We start from the raw sequence: 22,581 nt of genomic DNA, 5'->3' as shown, positions 1-22,581 counted from the left end.
GTCTTTATAGGGGTCAGGACCAGTCTTTATAGGGGTCAGTGACAGTCTTTATAGGGGTCGGTGACAGTCTTTATAGGGGTCGGTAAACAGTCTTTATAGGGGTTAATGACAGTCTTTATGGGGGTCGGTGACAGTCTTTATGGGGGTCGGTGGCAGTCTTTATAGGGGTCAATGACAGTCTTTATAGGGGTCAATGACAGTCTTTATAGGGGTCAATGACAGTCTTTATAGGGGTCACTGATAGTCTTTATAGGGGTCACTGACAGTCTTTATAGGGGTCAGTGACAGTCTTTATAGGGGTCAGTGACAGTCTTTATAGGGGTCAATGACAGTCTTTATAGGGATCAATGGCAGTCTTTATAGGGGTCAGTGACAGTCTTTATAGGGGTCACTGATAGTCTTTATTGGGGTCAAGGCCAGTCTTTATAGGGGTCACTGACAGTCTTTATAGGGGCCAGTCTTTATAGGGGTCAGTGACAGTCTTTATAGGGGTCAGTGACAGTCTTTATAGGGGTCAGGACCAGTCTTTATAGGGGTCGGTGACAGTCTTTATAGGGGTCGGTGACAGTCTTTATAGGGGTTAATGACAGTCTTTATGGGGGTCGGTGACAGTCTTTATGGGGGTCGGTGGCAGTCTTTATAGGGGTCAGTGAAAGTCTTTATAGGGGTCAGGACCAGTCTTTATAGGGGTCAGTGACAGTCTTTATAGGGGTCAGGACCAGTCTTTATAGGGGTCAGTGAAAGTCTTTATAGGGGTCAGTGAAAGTCTTTATAGGGGTCAGTGACAATCTTTATAGGGGTCAGTACCAGTCTTTATAGGGGTCAGTGAAAGTCTTTATAGGGGTCAGTGACAGTCTTTATAGGGGTCAGTGACAGTCTTTATAGGGGTCAGTGACAGTCTTTATAGGGGTCAGTGCCAGTCTTTATAGGAGTCACTGACAGTCTTTATAGGGGTCAGTGACAGTCTTTATAGGGGTCAGTGACAGTCTTTATAGGGGTCAGTGCCAGTCTTTATAGGGATCGGTGACAGTCTTTATAGTGGTGAGTGACAGTCTTTATATGGGTCAGTGACAGTCTTTATAGGGGTCACTGACAGTCTTTATACAGGGTCAAGACCGGTCTTTATAGGAGTCACTGACAGTCTTTATAAGGAGTCAATGACAGTCTTTATAGGGGTCAATAACAGTCTTTATAGGGGTCAGTGACAGTCTTTATAGGGGTCAGTGACAGTCTTTATAGGGGTTAATGACAGTTTTTTATGGGGGTCGGTGGCAGTCTTTATAGGGGTCAATGACAGTCTTTATAGGGGTCAGTGGCAGTCTTTATAGGGGTCAGTGCCAGTCTTTATAGGGGTCACTGATAGTCTTTATAGGGGTCAACGACAGTCTTTGTAGGGGTCAACGACAGTCTTTGTAGGGGTCACCGATAGTCTTTGTAGGGGTCACCGACAGTCTTTATAGGGGTCAGTGACAGTCTTTATAGGGGTCAGTGACAGTCTTTATAGGGGTCAGTGACAGTCTTTATAGGGGTCAATGACAGTCTTTATAGGGGTCAGGACAAGTCTTTATAGCGGTCAACAGCATCTTTCTTGGGGTCAATGACAGTCTTTATAGGGGTCAATGACAGTCTTTATAGGGGTCAGGACAAGTCTTTATAGCGGTCAACAGCATCTTTCTTGGGGTCAATGACAGTCTTTATATGGGTCAGTGGCAGTCTTTATAGGGGTTAATGACAGTCTTTATATGGGTCAGTGACAGTCTTTATAGGGGTCAGTGACAGTCTTTATAGGTGCCAACAAAACTTCAAGACTAGAGAATGATCTTGTCTCAAGGCAACAATGTATCATTTTGGGTTCAAAGTAATTTGCGGGAAAGTGATGTGATATAATGGAATGTACACTATACTATAGTTGGTGCCTCTTTGTGCGTCCTGTAGCCGCTGTTGTCCAGAAAGACTGAGTTGGACAAACTGAGGAAAGACATCAAGGAGCAGTGGCAGAGAGAACAGAAGAAAATGGTATGTGAGACTTCTGTCCCTCTGCTGTTTTCTCTGTGTGTACCTGTCTACCTGTATCCTCCCTATAACACACCTGTATACCTGTATCCTCCCTATAACACACCTGTCTACCTGTATCCTCCCTATAACACACCTGTCTACCTGTATCCTCCCTATAACACACCTGTCTACCTGTATCCTCCCTATAACACACCTGTCTACCTGTATCCTCCCTATAACACACCTGTCTACCTGTATCCTCCCTATAACACACCTGTCTACCTGTATCCTCCCTATAACACACCTGTCTACCTGTATCCTCCCTATAACACACCTGTCTACCTGTATCCTCCCTATAACACACCTGTCTACCTGTATCCTCCCTATAACACACCTGTCTACCTGTATCCTCCCTATAACACACCTGTCTACCTGTATCCTCCCTATAACACACCTGTCTACCTGTATCCTCCCTATAACACACCTGTCTACCTGTATCCTCCCTATAACACACCTGTCTACCTGTATCTTACCTATAACACACCTGTCTACCTGTATCCTCCCTATAACACACCTGTCTACCTGTATCCTCCCTATAACACACCTGTCTACCTGTATCCTCCCTATAACACACCTGTCTACCTGTATCCTCCCTATAACACACACCTGTCTACCTGTATCTTACCTATAACACACCTGTCTACCTGTATCCTCCCTATAACACACCTGTCTACCTGTATCCTCCCTATAACACACCTGTCTACCTGTATCCTCCCTATAACACACCTGTCTACCTGTATCCTCCCTATAACACACACCTGTCTACCTGTATCCTCCCTATAACACACCTGTCTACCTGTATCTTACCTATAACACACCTGTCTACCTGTATCCTCCCTATAACACACACCTGTCTACCTGTATCCACCCTATAACACACATGTCTACCTGTATCCTCCCTATAACACACATGTCTACCTGTATCCTCCCTATAACACACATGTCTACCTGTATCCTCCCTATAACACACCTGTCTACCTGTATCCTCCCTATAACACACCTGTCTACCTGTATCCTCCCTATAACACAGAGTGTGTCTACCTGTATCCTCCCTATAACACAGAGTGTGTGTACGTCTCTCACCTGACTGCATCCTCCCCTCTCCTCCTTAGCAAGAGTCCGAGGCGGCTCTGCGTAAGGCTCGGTGGACCCAGGTCCAGAGGAGAGACGAGTACCACAAGGCCCAGTCCTCAGCCAGCCGCTCCCAGGAGGAACAGTCCAAACAGCTGGACAAGAAGAGGAAACTGGAAGAGGAGGCTCTTCAGAAGGTATGAGGGGAGAAATATACTGATGTTTAATGAGCTGAAATAAAACATCCCAGAAATGTTCCATACGCACCAAAATCTTTTCTTCTCTCAAATGTTTTGCACAAATTTGTTTACATATTCAAATTTGTTTACATATTCATATTTGTTTACATATTCAAATTGGTTTACATATTCATATTTGTTTACATATTCATATTTGTTTACATATTCATATTTGTTTACATATTCATATTTGTTTACATATTCATATTTGTTTACATATTCTGTTAGTGAGCGTTTCTCCTTTTGCCAAGATAATCCACCCACCTGACAGGTGTGGCATATCAAGAAGCTGAATAAACAGTATGATAATTACATAGGTGCACCTTGTGCTGGGGACAATAAAAGGCCACTCTAAAATGTGCAGTTTTGCCACAGAAGTCTCAACTTTTGAGGGAGCGTGCAATTGGCATGCTGACTCCAGACATGTTGCCAGAGAATTGAATGTTCATTTTTCTACCATAAGCCGCCTCCAACGTCGTTTTAGAGAATTTGGAAGTACGTCCAACCGGCCTCACAACCGCAGACCGTGTGTAATCACACGAGCTCAGGACCTCCACATCCGGCTTCTTCACCTGTGGGATCGTCTGAGCCACCCGGACATCTGATGAGACTGTGGGTTTACACAACCGAAGTATTTCTGCACAAACTGTCAGAAACCGTCTCAGGGAAGATCATCCGCATGCTCATCATCCTCACCAGGGTCTTGACTCAACTGACTGCAGGTCGGCATCAAAACCCGACTTCAGTGGGCAAATGCTCACCTTCGATGGCCACTGGCAAGCTGGAGAATTGGCCTCTTTAGGGATGAATCCTGGATTCTACTGTACCGGGCAGATGGCAGACAGCGCGTACGGCATCGTGTGGGCGAGCGGTTTGCTGATGTCAATGTTGTGAACAGAGCACCGCATGGTGGCGGTGGGGATATGGTATGGTGCAGGCATAAGCTACGGACAACAAACACAATGTAATTTTATCGATGGCAATTTCAATGGCATTCAGTGACGAAACCATGAGGCCCATTGTTGTGCCCTTCACCCACCACCATCACAGCCCCATGTCACAAGGATCTGGACACAATTCCTGGAAGCTGTAAATGTCCCAGTTCTTCCATGGCCTGCATACTCACCAGACATGTCATCCATTGAGCATGTTTGGGATGCTCTGGATCGACGTGTATGACAGCGTGTTCCAGTTCCCGCCAATATCCAACAAATTCGCACAGCCATTGAAGAGGAGTGAGACAACATTCCACAGGCCACAATCAACAGCCTGATCAACTCTATGTGGAGGAGATGCTGCATGAGACAAATGGTCACACCAGATACTGACTGGTTCTGATCCAAACCCCTACCTCTTTATTAAAGGTATCTGTGACCAACAGATGCAGATCTGTATTCCCAGTCATGTGGAATCCATAGATTAGGTTGTGCACACTTTTTGGATCAAGGGCCACATCGGGATTTTGAAGTTCAACGGAGGTCTGCATTTTTTGGGGGACCAATTGTTTGTTTAAATCAATTTGCCTCCCGAGCGGCACAACGGTCTAAGGCACTGCATCGCAGTGCTTGAGGCAGCACTACAGATCCGGGTTCGATCCCAGGCTGTGTCAAAGCTGGCCTTGACTGGGAAATCCATGAGGCGGCGCACAATTGGCCCAGCGTCGTCCGGGTTAGTAGAGGGTTTGGCAGGCCGAGATATCCTCGTCCCATCGCACTCTAGTGACTTCTGTGGCGCGTCCGTTCACGCTGACACGGTCGCCAGGTGTACGGTGTTTTCCTCCCGGGCTAATCGAGCAGTGTGTCGGGAAGCAGTGCGGTTAGGTCGTGTTTCGGAGGACGTGCGGCTCTCGACCTTCTTCTCTCCCGAGTCCATAAGGGAGTTGCAGCGATGGGACAAGACTGTAACTACCAATCCCCACAAAATTGGGGAGAAAACGGGGGTAAAAAAACAAGCATATTCATTTCTCTTGAATTTATAAAAGATGTATTTATTTATTTATATGAGTTGTAACATCTTTAAAATGGTTGCATTTTGCGTTGATATTTTTGACGTAGGGGATGCCCTGACTCCTATAAGCACGTTCCTGCTGATCTCTATCCCCTGTGTTACTGATCTCTATATCCCCTGTGTTATTGATCTCTACCCCCTATGTTACTGACCTCTATATTCCTGTGTTACTGATCTCTATACCCCTGTGTTACTAATCTCTATACCCCTGTGTTACTGATCTCTCTACCCCTGTGTTACTGATCTCTCTACCCCTGTGTTACTTATCTCTCTACCCCTGTGTTACTTATCTCTATACCCCCTGTGTTATTGATCTCTACCCCCTATGTTACTGACCTCTATATTCCTGTGTTACTGATCTCTATACCCCTGTGTTACTAATCTCTATACCCCTGTGTTACTGATCTCTCTACCCCTGTGTTACTGATCTCTCTACCCCTGTGTTACTTATCTCTCTACCCCTGTGTTACTTATCTCTATACCCCCGGTGTTACTGATCTCTATACCCCCTGTGTTACTGATCTCTATACCCCCTGTGTTACTGATCTCTATATTCCTGTGTTGCTGATCTCTATACCCCTGTGTTACTGATCTCTATACCCCCTGTGTTACTGATCTCTATATTCCTGTGTTACTGATCTCTATATTCCTGTGTTGCTGATCTCTATACCCCTGTGTTACTGATCTCTATACCCCTGTGTTACTGATCTCTATTTTCCTGTGTTACTGATCTCTATACCCCTGTGTTACTGATCTCTATATTCCTGTGTTACTGATCTCTCTACCCCTGTGTTACTGATCTCTACCCCCTGTGTTACTGATCTCTATACCCCTGTGTTACTGATCTCTATACCCCTGTGTTACTGATCTCTATATCCCCTGTGTTACTGATCTCTATATCCCCTGGGTTACTGATCTCCATTCCCCCTGTGTTACTGATCTCTATACCCCCTGTGTTACTGATCTCTATATTCATGTGTTACTGATCTCTATACCCCCTGTGTTACTGATCTCTATATTCATGTGTTACTGATCTCTATACCCCCTGTGTTACTGATCTCTATACCCCTGTGTTACTGATCTCTCTACCCCTGTGTTACTGATCTCTCTACCCCTGTGTTACTGATCTCTATATTCCTGTGTTACTGATCTCTATATTCCTGTGTTACTGATCTCTATATTCCTGTGCTACTGATCTCTATATTCCTGTGCTACTGATCTCTATATTCCTGTGTTACTGATCTCTATATTCCTGTGCTACTGATCTCTATATTCCTGTGTTACTGATCTCTATATTCCTGTGTTACTGATCTCTATATTCCTGTGTTACTGATCTCTATATTCCTGTGTTACTGATCTCTATATTCCTGTGTTACTGATCTCTATACCCCTGTGCGGCTGATAACTAGCCTGTTAGAAGGCCCCCAAGGCTCTTGTGTAGTTCTGAAAGAATTGAAAAGGTAGATAGATCCACTCATTCAGATAATAACAGGTTATGCCATTCCTCACCCCCTCTCTCTACTAGTACAGAGCCTATTATCCCCCCCCCCCTTCAAATCAAATCAAATCAAATTTTATTTGTCACATACACATGGTTAGCAGATGTTAAATGCGAGTGTAGCGAAATGCTTATGCTTCTAGTTCCGACAATGCAGTGATAACCAACAAGTAATCTAACTAACAATTCCAAAACTACTGTCTTATATACAGTGTAAGGGGATAAGGAATATGTACATAAGGATATATGAATGAGTGATGGTACAGAGCAGCATACAGTAGATGGTATCGAGTACAGTATATACATATGAGATGAGTGTGTAGACAAAGTAAACAAAGTGGCATAGTTAAAGTGGCTAGTGATACATGTATTACATAAGGATGCAGTCGATGATGTAGAGTACAGTATATACATATGCATATGAGATGAATAATGTAGGGTAAGTAACATTATATAAGGTAGCATTGTTTAAAGTGGCTAGTGATATATTTACATCATTTCCCATCAATTCCCACTATTAAAATGGCTGGAGTTGGGTCAGTGTCAATGACAGTGTGTTGGCAGCAGCCACTCAATGTTAGTGGTGGCTGTTTAACAGTCTGATGGCCTTGAGATAGAAGCTGTTTTTCAGTCTCTCGGTCCCAGCTTTGATGCACCTGTACTGACCTCGCCTTCTGGATGATAGCGGGGTGAACAGGCAGTGGTTCGGGTGGTTGATGTCCTTGATGATCTTTATGGCCTTCCTGTAACAACGGGTGGTGTAGGTGTCCTGGAGGGCAGGTAGTTTGCCCCCGGTGATGCGTTGTGCAGTCCTCTCTCTACTAGTACAGAGCCTGTTATTCCCCTCCCCCCTCTCTCTCTATCTCAGGCTGAGGATGCCAGAGACCAGTACAGAGTCTGTTAATTCCCCTCTCTCTCTCTCTCGCTCTCGCTCTCGCTCTCGCTCTCTCTATCTCAGGCTGAGGATGCCAGAGACCAGTACATAGTCTGTTAATTCCCCTCTCTCTCTCTATCTCAGGCTGAGGATGCCAGAGACCAGTACAGAGTGTGTGTAACTGATGCAGGGGCCAGGAGGGCAGAGCTGGCCAGCACCAAGACAGACATCCTCACTCAGATCAGAGAACTGGTGACTCAGTGTGACCTCACACTCAAAGCTGTAAGTTATAGTCTCTTCAGAGTATCAGGAGCCAGGCTTGACATGAGTATAGCTCCAGAGTTTATGTGATTGAATGTGATAAAAATGGGTTTGTATATATATATAAGGGTGTCCTATATAAACATTGTCCAATGTTTTTTTTTTTTTTTTTTTTAAGAGGCAAAATGCCGTAAATCCTATTTGAAAGCATCCTAACTTTCTCCCTCCCTCTTTTCTCCAGGTGACAGTCAACTGGCTCCAGCTGCAGCAGGCCCAGACCGTGTCTCTACCCGGCCACTACCAGGCCCTGTGTGAAAACGCGAAGATGTACGAGCCTGGACAGAGATATGCCGAGTTTGTCAGAAATCTTCCCAAAGATCAGATACACATGGAGTCCTTCTCCGTTGATGAACGGTTAGTCGACTTATACTCACTTAGGCTTCGTCTCAAATGGCATTGGAAAGACCTCGCCAGTACACTAAATATAGATTTGTGCTCCATTTAGATATTTTGGGGGACTTACAAGTCCTACGTCAAGGTTCACTGAGAGTGAATAACACAAGTCATAGGGGCATATTTTTTATGTATTTATTTAGTTATTTTTTACCTTTATTTAACCAGGCAAGTCAGTTAAGAAAGAACATATTCTTATTTTCAATGACGGCCTAGGAACCGTGGGTAAACTGCCTGTTCAGGGGCAGAACGACAGATTTGTACCTTGTCAGCTCGGGGGTTTGAACTCGCAACCTTCCGGTTACTAGTCCAACGCTCTAACCACTAGGCTACGCTGCCGTCAAGTCCTAACGTTTAACCAGCTGTTTCATTACAGTTTCACAAACAGAGAAACGGAGAGAAAATGAAAACAGTTTCAGACTGGCGCCTCATAAATGTCTTCCATGTTCTGTTACTGTCCGTGTACAGTAGTACTGACTTCTCACAAAGAGTAACACTATGAGACAGAGAGACAGAGAGAGATAGAAGGGGTGTGAGGGGTTTGGGGGAGAAGGACAGAGGGAGAGAGAGAGAGTAAGGGAGAGAGAGTAAGGGAGAGAGAGTAAGGGAGAGAGAGTAAGGGAGAGAGAGTAAGGGAGAGAGAGTAAGGGAGAGAGAGTAAGGGAGAGAGAGTAAGGGAGAGAGAGTAAGGGAGAGAGAGTAAGGGAGAGAGAGTAAGGGAGAGAGAGTAAGGGAGAGAGTGTAAGGGAGGGGGAGAGAGTAAGGGAGAGAGAGTAAGGGAGAGAGAGTAAGGGAGAGAGAGTAAGGGAGAGAGAGTAAGGAGAGAGTGAGTGTAAGGGAGGGGGAGAGAGTAAGGGAGGGAGAGAGAGTAGGGAGAGTGAGTGAGTTAGGGAGAGTGAGTGAGTTAGGGAGAGAGAGAGAGTAAGGGAGAGATAGAGTAAGGAGAGAGTGTAAGGGAGGGGGAGAGAGTAAGGGAGGGAGAGAGAGTAGGGAGAGTGAGTGAGTTAGGGAGAGTGAGTGAGTTAGGGAGAGTGAGTGAGTTAGGGAGAGAGAGAGAGTAGTAGAGAGAGTAGTAGAGAGAGAGAGTAAGGGAGAGAGAGAGTAGGAGGGAGAGCGAGTAGGGAGAGAGAGAGAGAGTAGTAGGGAGAGAGAGTAAGGGAGAGAGAGAGTAGTAGGGAGAGAGTTGAATTCGAGCCCTTCCTGAGGAAATGACTGTGGAGAGCACTGAATGTAGCTAGATTGAGTGTGGGATTCTGGCTCAGCGTTTTTGAACTAGCTCAAAAAGTTCAGCGCTCTACTTGAGTGATTTAATCAATGTATGTCCACTACCGGTCAAAAGTTTTAGAACACCTTCAATTCAAGGTTTTTTTTCTTCGTTTTTACTATTTTCTACATTGTAGAATAATAGTGAAGACGTCAACTGTAATCATGTAGTAACCCCCCAAAAAGTGTTAAACAAATTCAAATATATTTTATATTTGAGATTCTTCAAATAGCCACCCTTTGCCTTGATGACTGCTTTGCACACTCTTGGCATTCTCTCAACCAGCTTCATGAGGTAGTCACCTGGAATGTATTTCAATTAACAGGTGTGCCGTCTTAAAAGTACATTTATGGAATTTCTTTCCTTCTTAATGCGTTTGAGCCAATCAGTTGTGTTGTGACAAGGTAGGGGTGGTATACAGAAGAGAGTCCTATTTGGTAAAAGACCAAGATAGTCCATATTATGGGAAGAACATCTCAAATAAGCAAAGAGAAACAACAGTCCATCATTACTTTAAGACATGAAGGTCAGTCAATATGGAAAATTTCAAGAACTTTGAATGTTTCTTCAAGTGCAGTTGCTAAAACCATCAAGATGTGATGAAACTGGCTCTCATGAGGACCGCCACAGGAATGGAAGACCCAAAGTTATCTATATAATAATATAATAATAATAATATCTCTGTTGCAGAGGATAAATTCATTATAGTTACCAGCCTCAGAATTTGCAACAACTAAAGCAGGAAGTACCCTGTCTTTTTTTTTTTAAATGGTCAGATGAAGCAGATGCTAAACTACAGGACACACTGATCTAAAGGGTAGAGCAGCCGCTTTCAAGAAGTTGGACTCTAACCCTGATGCTTATAAGAAATCCTGCTATGCCCTCAGACGAACCATCAAACAGGCTACACTGGCTCTGACGCTCGTCGGATGTGGCAGGGCTTGAAAACTATTACTGAACCATGCATGAGAGCACCAGCTGTTCCGGACAACTGTGTGATCCCACTCTCCATAGCCGATGTGAGTAAGACCTTTAAACAGGTCAACATTCACAAGGCCGCAGGGCGAGACGGATTACCAGGATGTATTCTCTTAGCATGCGTTGACCAACTGGCAGGTGTCTTCACTGACATTTTCAACCTCTCCCTGTCCGAGTCTGTAATACCAACATGTTTCAAGCAGACCACCATAGTCCCTGTGCCCAAGAACACAGAGGTAACCTGCCTAAATGACAACCCTTGTCCCGTCTCTGCAACTCCCATACGGACTCGGGAGAGTCGACGGTCGAGAGCCAATGCTTCCTGTGAAACACGGCCTTGCCTAGCACTGCTTTTTTTACACACTGCTCGCTTTAACCAGGAATCCAGCCGCACAAAGGACAGGGGGAAGGAAGGAAACACCGGCCTGCCACAGGGGTCTCTAGAGCACGATGGGACTAGAACATTCCTTCCCCTAACCCGGATAACACTGGGCCAATTGTGTGCCGGTGGGCGGCCGGCTGCGACACAACCTGGGAACCCGGGTTTAAAGGGACGCTTATAGGGACGCTTATAGCACTGCGATGCAGTGCCTTAGACCGCGGCTCCACTCGGGAGGCCCTGTAAATGAGGTATTTCTGTTTTATTTTTAATATGTTTGCAAAAATGTCTAAAAAACCTGTTATCGCTTTGTCATTGTGGGGTATTGTGACGTCATTGTGGGGTATTGTGACGTCATTGTGGGGTATTGAGACGTCATTATGGGGTATTGTGATGTCATTATGGGGTATTGTGATGTCATTATGGGGTATTGTGACGTCATTATGGGGTATTGTGATGTCATTATGGGGTATTGTGACGTCATTATGGGGTATTGTGACGTCATTGTGGGGTATTGTGACGTCATTGTGGGGTATTGTGACGTCATTGTGGGGTATTGAGACGTCATTATGGGGTATTGTGATGTCATTATGGGGTATTGTGATGTCATTATGGGGTATTGTGACGTCATTATGGGGTATTGTGATGTCATTATGCTGCTGGGAGGCCTGCGGGCGTCCTAGGGGGAAAGAGTCTCAAACTGTTTGGACACGACAGACAGAAGTTGGCAGATGGGGCTGTATCGACTTCAGACGAGTCCCAAGGGTTCGTAAAGCAGGTCAAACCATTTTGAACGCGACCTGGCGATTTTGTGAGAAGACAGATTTGGTCTGACAAACAAATGTTTCACCGCAGATGCTAAAGTGTGACAAAAGCGTATTTTGGTGGATAGAAACACATTCAATGCAACAAAAAAAAAAACAGATACTGTATCTCTACCTTAAACTGACACGTGTTTATGGGAACTTTCTTATTATGCTAATTTGATTTGATTTGATATCAGTGGGGGCACGGCCATTGACCTTGGGTGGGTTAAACTTGCCCCTCCAAGTTAATATTTAACAGTCTGTATGCCCCTCCAGGTTTTCTGTGTTCAACAAGCGTTCAACGGGAAGCACCAGTTCCCATAGTAACCTGTCCCAGGTGTCCCTCATCTCCGGTGACGTCCTGAGTGGCGACGAGGTGGATAGTCCTCTGGGGTCACGACCTGGAGAAAGGTCCAACAGCACCACGGACACACAAGGTACAGTACCACTACCACCACCCAACACAAGGTACAGTACCTCTACCACTACCCAACACAAGGTACAGTACCTCTACCACTACCCAACACAAGGTACGGTACCTCTACCACTACCCAACACAATACAAGGTACAGAGACAGAGACAATAGTAGTAAACAAAACTACTAGCCAGACAGTTGGTATACTGTAGCCAGACAGTTGGTATGCTGTTGCCAGACAGTTGGTATACTGTAGCCAGACAGTTGGTATGCTGTAGCCAGACAGTTGGTATACTGTAGCCAGACAGTTGATATACTGTAGCCAGACAGTTGGTATACTGTAGCCAGACAGTTGGTATACTGTAGCCAGACAGTTGGTATGCTGTAGCCAGACAGTTGGTATGCTGTAGCCAGACAGTTGGTATACTGTAGCCAGACAGTTGGTATGCTGTAGCCAGACAGTTGGTATGCTGTAGCCAGACAGTTGGTATGCTGTAGCCAGACAGTTGGTATGCTGTAGACAGTTGGTATACTGTAGCCAGACAGTTGGTATACTGTAGCCAGATAGTTGGTATACTGTAGCCAGACAGTTGGTATACTGTAGCCAGACAGTTGGTATACTGTAGCCAGACAGTTGGTATACTGTAGCCAGATAGTTGGTATGCTGTAGCCAGATAGTTGGTATGCTGTAGCCAGACAGTTGGTATACTGTAGCCAGACAGTTGGTATGCTGTAGCCAGACAGTTGGTATGCTGTAGCCAGACAGTTGGTATGCTGTAGCCAGACAGTTGGTATGCTGTAGCCAGACAGTTGGTATACTGTAGCCAGACAGTTGGTATGCTGTAGCCAGTTGGTATGCTGTAGCCAGAGAGTTGGTATACTGTAGCCAGACAGTTGGTATGCTGTAGCCAGACAGTTGGTATGCTGTAGCCAGACAGTTGGTATGCTGTAGCCAGACAGTTGGTATACTGTAGCCAGACAGTAGGTATACTGTAGCCAGACAGTTGGTATGCTGTAGACAGTTGGTATGCTGTAGCCAGAGAGTTGGTATACTGTAGCCAGACAGTTGGTATGCTGTAGCCAGACAGTTGGTATGCTGTAGCCAGACAGTTGGTATGCTGTAGCCAGACAGTTGTCCCGGAGCAGGTCAGGTGAGGATAGGGCTATTATAACATTTGTTTTTCTCTCTGCTTGTTTGGAAGCGCCCGTTAGTAAGCTTTTTACTGTTCGTCTACACCTGTTGTTTACAAAGCATGTGACAAGTAAGATTAGGGCGTAAACTGTCCATGACTCTGATTGGCCAAATCCAAATGAACCCGTACACACAAGAAATGTTATGATACACAGGGTTCTCGCCAGGATGTTTTAACAAGGAGGTGCTGCTGACTGGCTGGGGAGGGGGCATTTCCTGTAATCTAGAGCAAAACATATTTTTTTTAAGTGTCTCAGCGCATCTCTTACATTCTTTGGGGAGAACCATGATGCAAAATATTTGTATCTTAGAGAACCTGATGGCCAATTACCATATTGCTAATACCTATCTCTCTCTTTCTCTTTCTCTCCTATCGCTTCTCTCTTTCCTCCCCTCTCGTCTCTCGTCTCGGTTCTCTCTCCTCCAGGTCTGAGAGGGGGACAGGGCCCGTTGAGAGCCTGGGCATCAAGTGTCCAGGACAGGGGGATGTGTAGTGACTCAGAGAGTGCTGGCGGCAGCAGTGAGTCACAATCCATGGACTCCCCCACAGCGAGCCCAGGTAAAAACATGAACCAATACCAATACAACACCAATACTACACCAGGTAAGAACATGAACCAATACCAATACAACACCAATACAACACTAGATAAGAACATGAACCAACACCAGATAAGAACATGAACCAATACAACACCAGATAAGAACATGAACCAATACTACACCAGATAAGAACATGAACCAATACAACACCAGATAAGAACATGAACCAATACTACACCAGATAAGAACATGAACCAACACCAGATAAGAACATGAACCAACACAACACCAGATAAGAACATGAACCAACACCAGATAAGAACATGAACCAACACAACACCAGATAAGAACATGAACCAACACAACACTAGATAAGAACATGAACCAATACAACACCAGGTAAGAACATTAACCAACACAACACCAGATAAGAACATGAACCAACACAACACTAGGTAAAAACATGAACCAACACAACACTAGGTAAGAACATGAACCAACACAACACCAGATAAGAACATGAACCAACACAACACCAGATAAGAACATGAACCAACACCAGATAAGAACATTAACCAACACAACACCAGATAAGAACATGAACCAACACAACACCAGATAAGAACATGAACCAACACAACACCAGATAAGAACATGAACCAATACAACACCAGATAAGAACATGAACCAACACAACACTAGATAAGAACATGAACCAACACAACACTAGATAAGAACATGAACCAACACAACACCAGATAAGAACATGAACCAATACAACACCAGATAAGAACATGAACCAACACCAGATAAGAACATGAACCAACACAACACCAGATAAGAACATGAACCAACACAACACTAGATAAGAACATGAACCAACACCAGATAAGAACATTAACCAACACAACACCAGATAAGAACATGAACCAACACAACACTAGATAAGAACATGAACCAATACAACACCAGGTAAGAACATTAACCAACACAACACCAGATAAGAACATGAACCAACACAACACTAGATAAGAACATGAACCAACACCAGGTAAGAACATTAACCAACACAACACTAGGTAAAAACATTAACCAACACAACACCAGATAAGAACATGAACCAACACCAGGTAAGAACATTAACCAACACAACACTAGATAAGAACATGAACCAATACAACACCAGGTAAGAACATTAACCAACACAACACCAGATAAGAACATGAACCAACACAACACTAGATAAGAACATGAACCAACACCAGATAAGAACATTAACCAACACAACACCAGATAAGAACATGAACCAACACAACACTAGATAAGAACATGAACCAACACCAGATAAGAACATTAACCAACACAACACCAGATAAGAACATGAACCAATACAACACTAGATAAGAACATTAACCAACACAACACCAGATAAGAACATGAACCAACACAACACCAGATAAGAACATGAACCAACACAACACCAGATAAGAACATGAACCAATACAACACTAGATAAGAACATTAACCAACACAACACCAGGTAAGAACATGAACCAACACCAGATAAGAACATGAACCAACACAACACCAGATAAGAACATGAACCAACACCAGATAAGAACATGAACCAATACAACACTAGGTAAGAACATGAACCAACACCAGATAAGAACATGAACCAACACCAGATAAGAACATGAACCAACACCAGATAAGAACATGAACCAAAACAACACTAGATAAGAACATGAACCAACACAACACTAGATAAGAACATTAACCAATACAACACCAGATAAGAACGTGAACCAATACAACACTAGATAAGAACATTAACCAACACAACACCAGGTAAGAACATGAACCAACACCAGATAAGAACATGAACCAACACCAGATAAGAACATTAACCAACACAACACCAGATAAGAACATGAACCAACACAACACTAGATAAGAACATGAACCAACACAACACCAGATAAGAACATGATCCAACACAACACTAGATAAGAACATGAACCAATACCAATACAACACCAGGTAAAAACATGAACCAACACAACACCAATACAACACCAGATAAGAACATGAACCAACACAACACCAGATAAGAACATGAACCAACACAACACCAGATAAGAACATGAACCAACACCAGATAAGAACATTAACCAACACAACACCAGATAAGAACATGAACCAACACAACACTAGATAAGAACATGAACCAACACAACACTAGATAAGAACATGAACCAACACAACACCAGATAAGAACATGAACCAACACAACACTAGATAAGAACATGAACCAACACAACACCAGATAAGAACATGAACCAACACAACACCAGATAAGAACATGAACCAACACAACACTAGATAAGAACATGAACCAACACAACACCAGATAAGAACATGAACCAATACAACACTAGGTAAGAACACGAACCAACACAACACCAGATAAGAACATGAACCAATACAACACTAGGTAAGAACATGAACCAACACCAGGTAAGAACATGAACCAACACCAGATAAGAACATGAACCAACACTAGATAAGAACATGAACCAACACAACACTAGATAAGAACATGAACCAACACAACACCAGGTAAGAACATGAACCAACACCAGATAAGAACATGAACCAACACAACACCAGGTAAGAACATGAACCAACACCAGATAAGAACATGAACCAACACAACACCAGATAAGAACATGAACCAACACAACACTAGATAAGAACATGAACCAACACAACACTAGATAAGAACATGAACCAACACAACACTAGATAAGAACATGAACCAACACAACACCAGATAAGAACATGAACCAACACAACACTAGATAAGAACGTGAACCAACACCAGATAAGAACATGAACCAACACAACACTAGATAAGAACATGAACCAACACAACACTAGATAAGAACGTGAACCAACACCAGATAAGAACATGAACCAACACAACACTAGGTAAGAACATGAACCAACACCAGATAAGAACGTGAACCAACACCAGATAAGAACATGAACCAACACAACACCAGATAAGAACATGAACCAACACCAGATAAGAACATGAACCAACACAACACCAGATAAGAACATGAACCAACACAACACCAGGTAAGGGAACATGACACAGCCCAGCACTGGCCTTATCAGTAGGGCCCAAGAGTTTCTGCTGACCAAAACTCCAGGCCCTATTTATAGGTAGGGCTGTGTTTTGGCACCATAATACAGTGTATATATACATATCAAATACAGAAGTGCAAGGTGGCACCTACAGAGATGGTCGCCTCGTTTCGAGTCCTTAGGAAACTTCGCAGTATTTCTTTTTTTAAATTTTTATTATTTATTACATTGTTACCCCAGGAAATCGTAAGTCTTATTACATACAGCCAGGAAGAACTATTGGATATAAACCAGGAAGAACTATTGGATATAAACCAGGAAGAACTATTGGATATAAACCAGGAAGAACTATTGGATACAGCCCGGGAAGAACTATTGGATATAAACCAGGAAGAACTATTGGATATAAACCAGGAAGAACTATTGGATATAAACCAGGAAGAACTATTGGATACAGCCGGGAAGAACTATTGGATATAAACCAGGAAGAACTATTGGATATAAACCAGGAAGAACTATTGGATACAGCCGGGAAGAACTATTGGATATAAACCAGGAAGAACTATTGGATACAGCCGGGAAGAACTATTGGATACAGCCGGGAAGAACTATTGGATATAAACCAGGAAGAACTATTGGATACAGCCGGGAAGAACTATTGGATATAAACCAGGAAGAACTATTGGATACAGCCGGGAAGAACTATTGGATATAAACCAGGAAGAACTATTGGATACAGCCGGGAAGAACTATTGGATATAAACCAGGAAGAACTATTGGATATAAACCAGGAAGAACTATTGGATATAAACCAGGAAGAACTATTGGATATAAACCAGGAAGAACTATTGGATACAGCCGGGAAGAACTATTGGATATAAGAGCAACGTCAACTTTCCCGAAGTGGATTTGTTTTTTTATTTCCCGAAGTGGATTCTCTGTTCGAACCACCACCCAGGACAATGGATCTAATCCCAGAAGCCGTCCCAAAACAATGGCGCTGCAGAAGGGACAGACGGAGCGGCCTTCTGGTCAGGCTCCTTAGATGTGCACATCGTCCGCCGCTCCCCAGTATACTACTCGCCAATGTCCAGTCTCTTGACAACAAGGTAGACGAAATTCGAGCAAGGGTTGTCTTTCAGAGAGACATCAGAGATTGTAACATTGGTCCTGGTCAGTTCCTGGATGGGAGACCAGATGCTGCTGGAGGTGGTGTTGGAGGGCCTGTAGGAGGCACTATTTCCTCTGGTCTAAAACAATATCCAAATGCCCCAGGGCAGTGATTGGGGACACTGCCCTGTGTAGGGTGCCGTCTTTCGGACGGGACGTTAATCGGGTGTCCTGACTCTCTGAGGTCATTAAAGATCACATGGCACTTATCGTAAGAGTAGGGGTGTTAACCCCGGTGTCCTGACTCTCTGAGGTCATTAAAGATCACAGGGCACTTATCGTAAGTGTAGGGGTGTTAACCCCGGTGTCCTGGCTAAATTCCCAATCTGGCCCTCAAACTTTCACGGTCACCTAATAATCCCCAGTTTACAATTGTCTCATTCATCCCCCTCCTCTACCCTGTAACTATTCCCCAGATCGTTGCTGCAAATTACAGACTAAAAACCTTCTTTGCCCGCTTTGAGGATAATACAGTGCCACCATCGTGGCCCGCTAACAAGGATTGCGCCTCTCCTTCTCCGTGACTGATGTGAGTAAAACATTTGAACGTGTTAACCCTCGCAAGGCTGCTGGCCCAGATGGCATCCCAAGCCGCGTCCTCAGAGCATGTGCAGACCAGCTGGCTGGTGTGTTTACGGACATATTCAATCAATCCCTATCCCAGTCTGCTGTCCCCACATGCTTCAAGACGGCCACCATTGTTCCTGTACCCAAGAAGGCAAAGATAACTGAACTAAATGACTAAATCGCCCGTAGCAGTCACTTCTGTCATCATGAAGTGCAACTCAATCATCAAGTTTGCAGATGACACAACAGTAGTGGGCTTGATTACCAACAATGACGAGATGGCCTACAGGGAGGAGATGAGGGCACTCAGAGTGCGGTGGCTGGAACCCTAACTCTCTCACTCAACATCAACAAAACAAAGGAGATGATCGTGGACTTCAGGAAACAGCAGAGGGAGCACCTCTCTATCCACATCGACGGAACAGCAGTGGAGAAGGTGGAAAGTTTTAAGTTCCTCGTTGTACACATCAACGACAAACTGAAATGGTCCACCCACACAGACAGCGTCGTGAAGAAGGCGCAGCAGGGCCTCTTCAATCTCAGGAGGCTGAAGAAATTTGGCTTGTCACCCAAAACCCTGACTAACATTTACAGATGCACAGTCGAGAGCATGCTGTCGTTCTGTATCACAGCCTGGTACGGCAACTGCTCCGCCCACAACCACAAGATTCTCCAGAGGGTGGTACGGTCTTCATAACGCATCACTGGGGGCAAACTACCTGCCCTCCAGGACACCTACACCACCCGATGTCACAGGAAGGTCAAGAAGATCATCAAGGACATCAACCACCCGAGCCACTGCCTGTTCACCCCGCTACCATCCAGAAGGCGAGGTCTGTACAGGTGCTTCAACGCTGGGACTGAGAGACTGAAAAACAGCTTCTATCTCAAGGCCATCAGACTGTTAAACAGCCATCACTAACTCAGAGAGGCTGCTGTCTACATTGAGACCCAATCACTGGCCACTTTAATAAATGGATCACTAGCCACTTTAATAAATGGATCACTGGTCACTTTAATAAATGGATCACTAGTCACTTTAATAAATGGATCACTAGTCACTTTAATAAATGGATCACTAGTCACTTTAATAAATGGATCACTGGTCACTTTAATAAATGGATCACTGGTCACTTTAATAAATGGATCACTGGTCACTTTAATAAATGGATCACTAGTCACTTTAATAAATGGATCACTAGTCACTTTAATAAATGGATCACTAGTCACTTTAATAAATGGATCACTAGCCACTTTAATAAATGGATCACTAGCCACTTTAATAAATGGATCACTAGTCACTTTAATAAATGGATCACTAGTCACTTTAATAAATGGATCACTAGTCACTTTAATAAATGGATCACTAGTCACTTTAATAAATGGATCACTAGCCACTTTAATAAATGGATCACTGGTCACTTTAATAAATGGATCACTGGCCACTTTAATAAATGGATCACTGGCCACTTTAATAAATGGATCACTAGTCACTTTAATAAATGGATCACTGGCCACTTTAATAAATGGATCACTAGTCACTTTAATAAATGGATCACTGGCCACTTTAATAAATGGATCCCTGGCCACTTTAATAAATGGATCACTAGCCACTTTAATAAATGGATCACTAGCCACTTTAATAAATGGATCACTAGCCACTTTAATAAATGGATCACTGGCCACTTTAATAAATGGATCACTGGCCACTTTAATAAATGGATCACTGGCCACTTTAATAAATGGATCACTGGCCACTTTAATAAATGGATCACTGGCCACTTTAATAAATGGATCACTAGTCACTTTAATAAATGGATCACTAGTCACTTTAATAAATGGATCACTAGCCACTTTAATAAATGGATCACTGGCCACTTTAATAAATGGATCACTGGCCACTTTAATAAATGGATCACTGGCCACTTTAATAAATGGATCACTGGCCACTTTAATAAATGGATCACTGGCCACTTTAATAAATGGATCACTGGCCACTTTAATAAATGGATCACTGGCCACTTTAATAAATGGATCACTGGCCACTTTAATAAATGGATCACTAGTCACTTTAATAAATGGATCACTAGTCACTTTAATAAATGGATCACTAGTCACTTTAATAAATGGATCACTAGCCACTTTAATAAATGGATCACTAGCCACTTTAATAAATGGATCACTAGCCACTTTAATAAATGGATCACTGCCACTTTAATGTTTACATATCTTACATTACTCATATCATATGTATATAGTGTATTTTATACCATCTGTTGCACCTTGCCTCTGCCCAGATTTGTGTGTATAAGGTAGTTGTTGAGGAATTGTTAGATTACTTGTTAGATATTACTGCACTGTCGGAACTAGAAGCACACGCATTTCACTAAACTCGCATTAACATCTGTTAACATGTTATTAGATTTGATCTTTAATCTGTGTTTTCAGTGTTAAATGAGTGGTTTCCACTATAGAGTTCCACATATGATGTTTGAGGTAGTGTTTTACTTCCTGCTCTCAGGTGACTTTAAACGCAGACTACCCAGAACCCCCTCCACTGGCACTATGTCCTCGGCAGACGACCTCGATGAGAGACAGCCACCTTCACCCTCAGACAATGGTAAGAGAGAGAGAGTGAGTGTCTGTCTAAAGAGCTGTCATTAATACAGCCACGGTCTGAAGTTGTTTTGGTGTGTTTTGGTGTGTGCGTCGTTGCCGTGTCTGTGTGTATCTCTGCGTGTGTGAGGACCGGTGAGCTTCAACCCTCACACTAAATGTTTTTTTTAGTTGTTTTTTTTTATACTCTGTGCACAGCTGTAGGGATGAGGTGTGTTGGTTTTGGCTTGCGGCCACAGCTAGCTAGTTCCTGTCTTTAGCCTGAACTCTCTCCCTGCAGGGGAATGTGTTGTTATTTGATCAACTCTTTGTTGTTCGAGGCATCAGGGACTTCTGCTACTGTTACAAGGATCAAGTGTTTGATTATTCACTTAATGTCCAATAAGGCTGTTCTATTACGTTGCTATAACAACAATGATTATTCACTTAATGTCCAATAAGGCTCTTCTATTACGTTGCTATAACAACAATGATTACTCACTTAATGTCCAATAAGGCTGTTCTATTACGTTGCTATAACAACAATGATTATTCACTTAATGTCCAATAAGGCTGTTCTATTACGTTGCTATAACAACAATGATTATTCACTTAATGTCCAATAAGGCTGTTCTATTACGTTGCTATAACAACAATGATTATTCACTTAATGTCCAATAAGGCTGTTCTATTACGTTGCTATAACAACAATGATTATTCACTTAATGTCCAATAAGGCTGTTCTATTACGTTGCTATAACAACAATGATTATTCACTTAATGTCCAATAAGGCTGTTCTATTACGTTGCTATAACAACAATGATTACTCACTTAATGTCCAATAAGGCTGTTCTATTACGTTGCTATAACAACAATGATTACTCACTTAATGTCCAATAAGGCTGTTCTATTACGTTGCTATAACAACAATGATTATTCACTTAATGTCCAATAAGGCTGTTCTATTACGTTGCTATAACAACAATGATTATTCACTTAATGTCCAATAAGGCTGTTCTATTACGTTGCTATAACAACAATGATTATTCACTTAAT

General features: G+C 43.3%; 1 protein-coding gene across 7 annotated transcripts in view; it reads left to right on the top strand.

Moving 5' to 3' along the window:
- The window catches only part of LOC124009865 (rho GTPase-activating protein 29-like), a 98,066-nt gene that overhangs the window by 56,118 nt on the left and 19,367 nt on the right, over positions 1-22,581 (top strand). For all 7 annotated transcript variants that reach the window (XM_046322082.1, XM_046322077.1, XM_046322076.1 and 4 more), the window contains 7 exons: positions 1,936-2,016; positions 3,168-3,323; positions 7,889-8,026; positions 8,247-8,419; positions 12,162-12,322; positions 13,921-14,052; positions 21,451-21,549. In XM_046322082.1, the coding sequence (XP_046178038.1) occupies positions 1,936-2,016; positions 3,168-3,323; positions 7,889-8,026; positions 8,247-8,419; positions 12,162-12,322; positions 13,921-14,052; positions 21,451-21,549 (940 nt within the window). The remainder of the gene's footprint in view (positions 1-1,935; positions 2,017-3,167; positions 3,324-7,888; positions 8,027-8,246; positions 8,420-12,161; positions 12,323-13,920; positions 14,053-21,450; positions 21,550-22,581) is intronic.

This window comes from Oncorhynchus gorbuscha, linkage group LG22 (assembly GCF_021184085.1).
Source record: "Oncorhynchus gorbuscha isolate QuinsamMale2020 ecotype Even-year linkage group LG22, OgorEven_v1.0, whole genome shotgun sequence".
Classification (NCBI taxonomy): Eukaryota; Metazoa; Chordata; class Actinopteri; order Salmoniformes; family Salmonidae; genus Oncorhynchus; species Oncorhynchus gorbuscha.
This window is presented reverse-complemented; position numbering and strand designations above follow the sequence as displayed.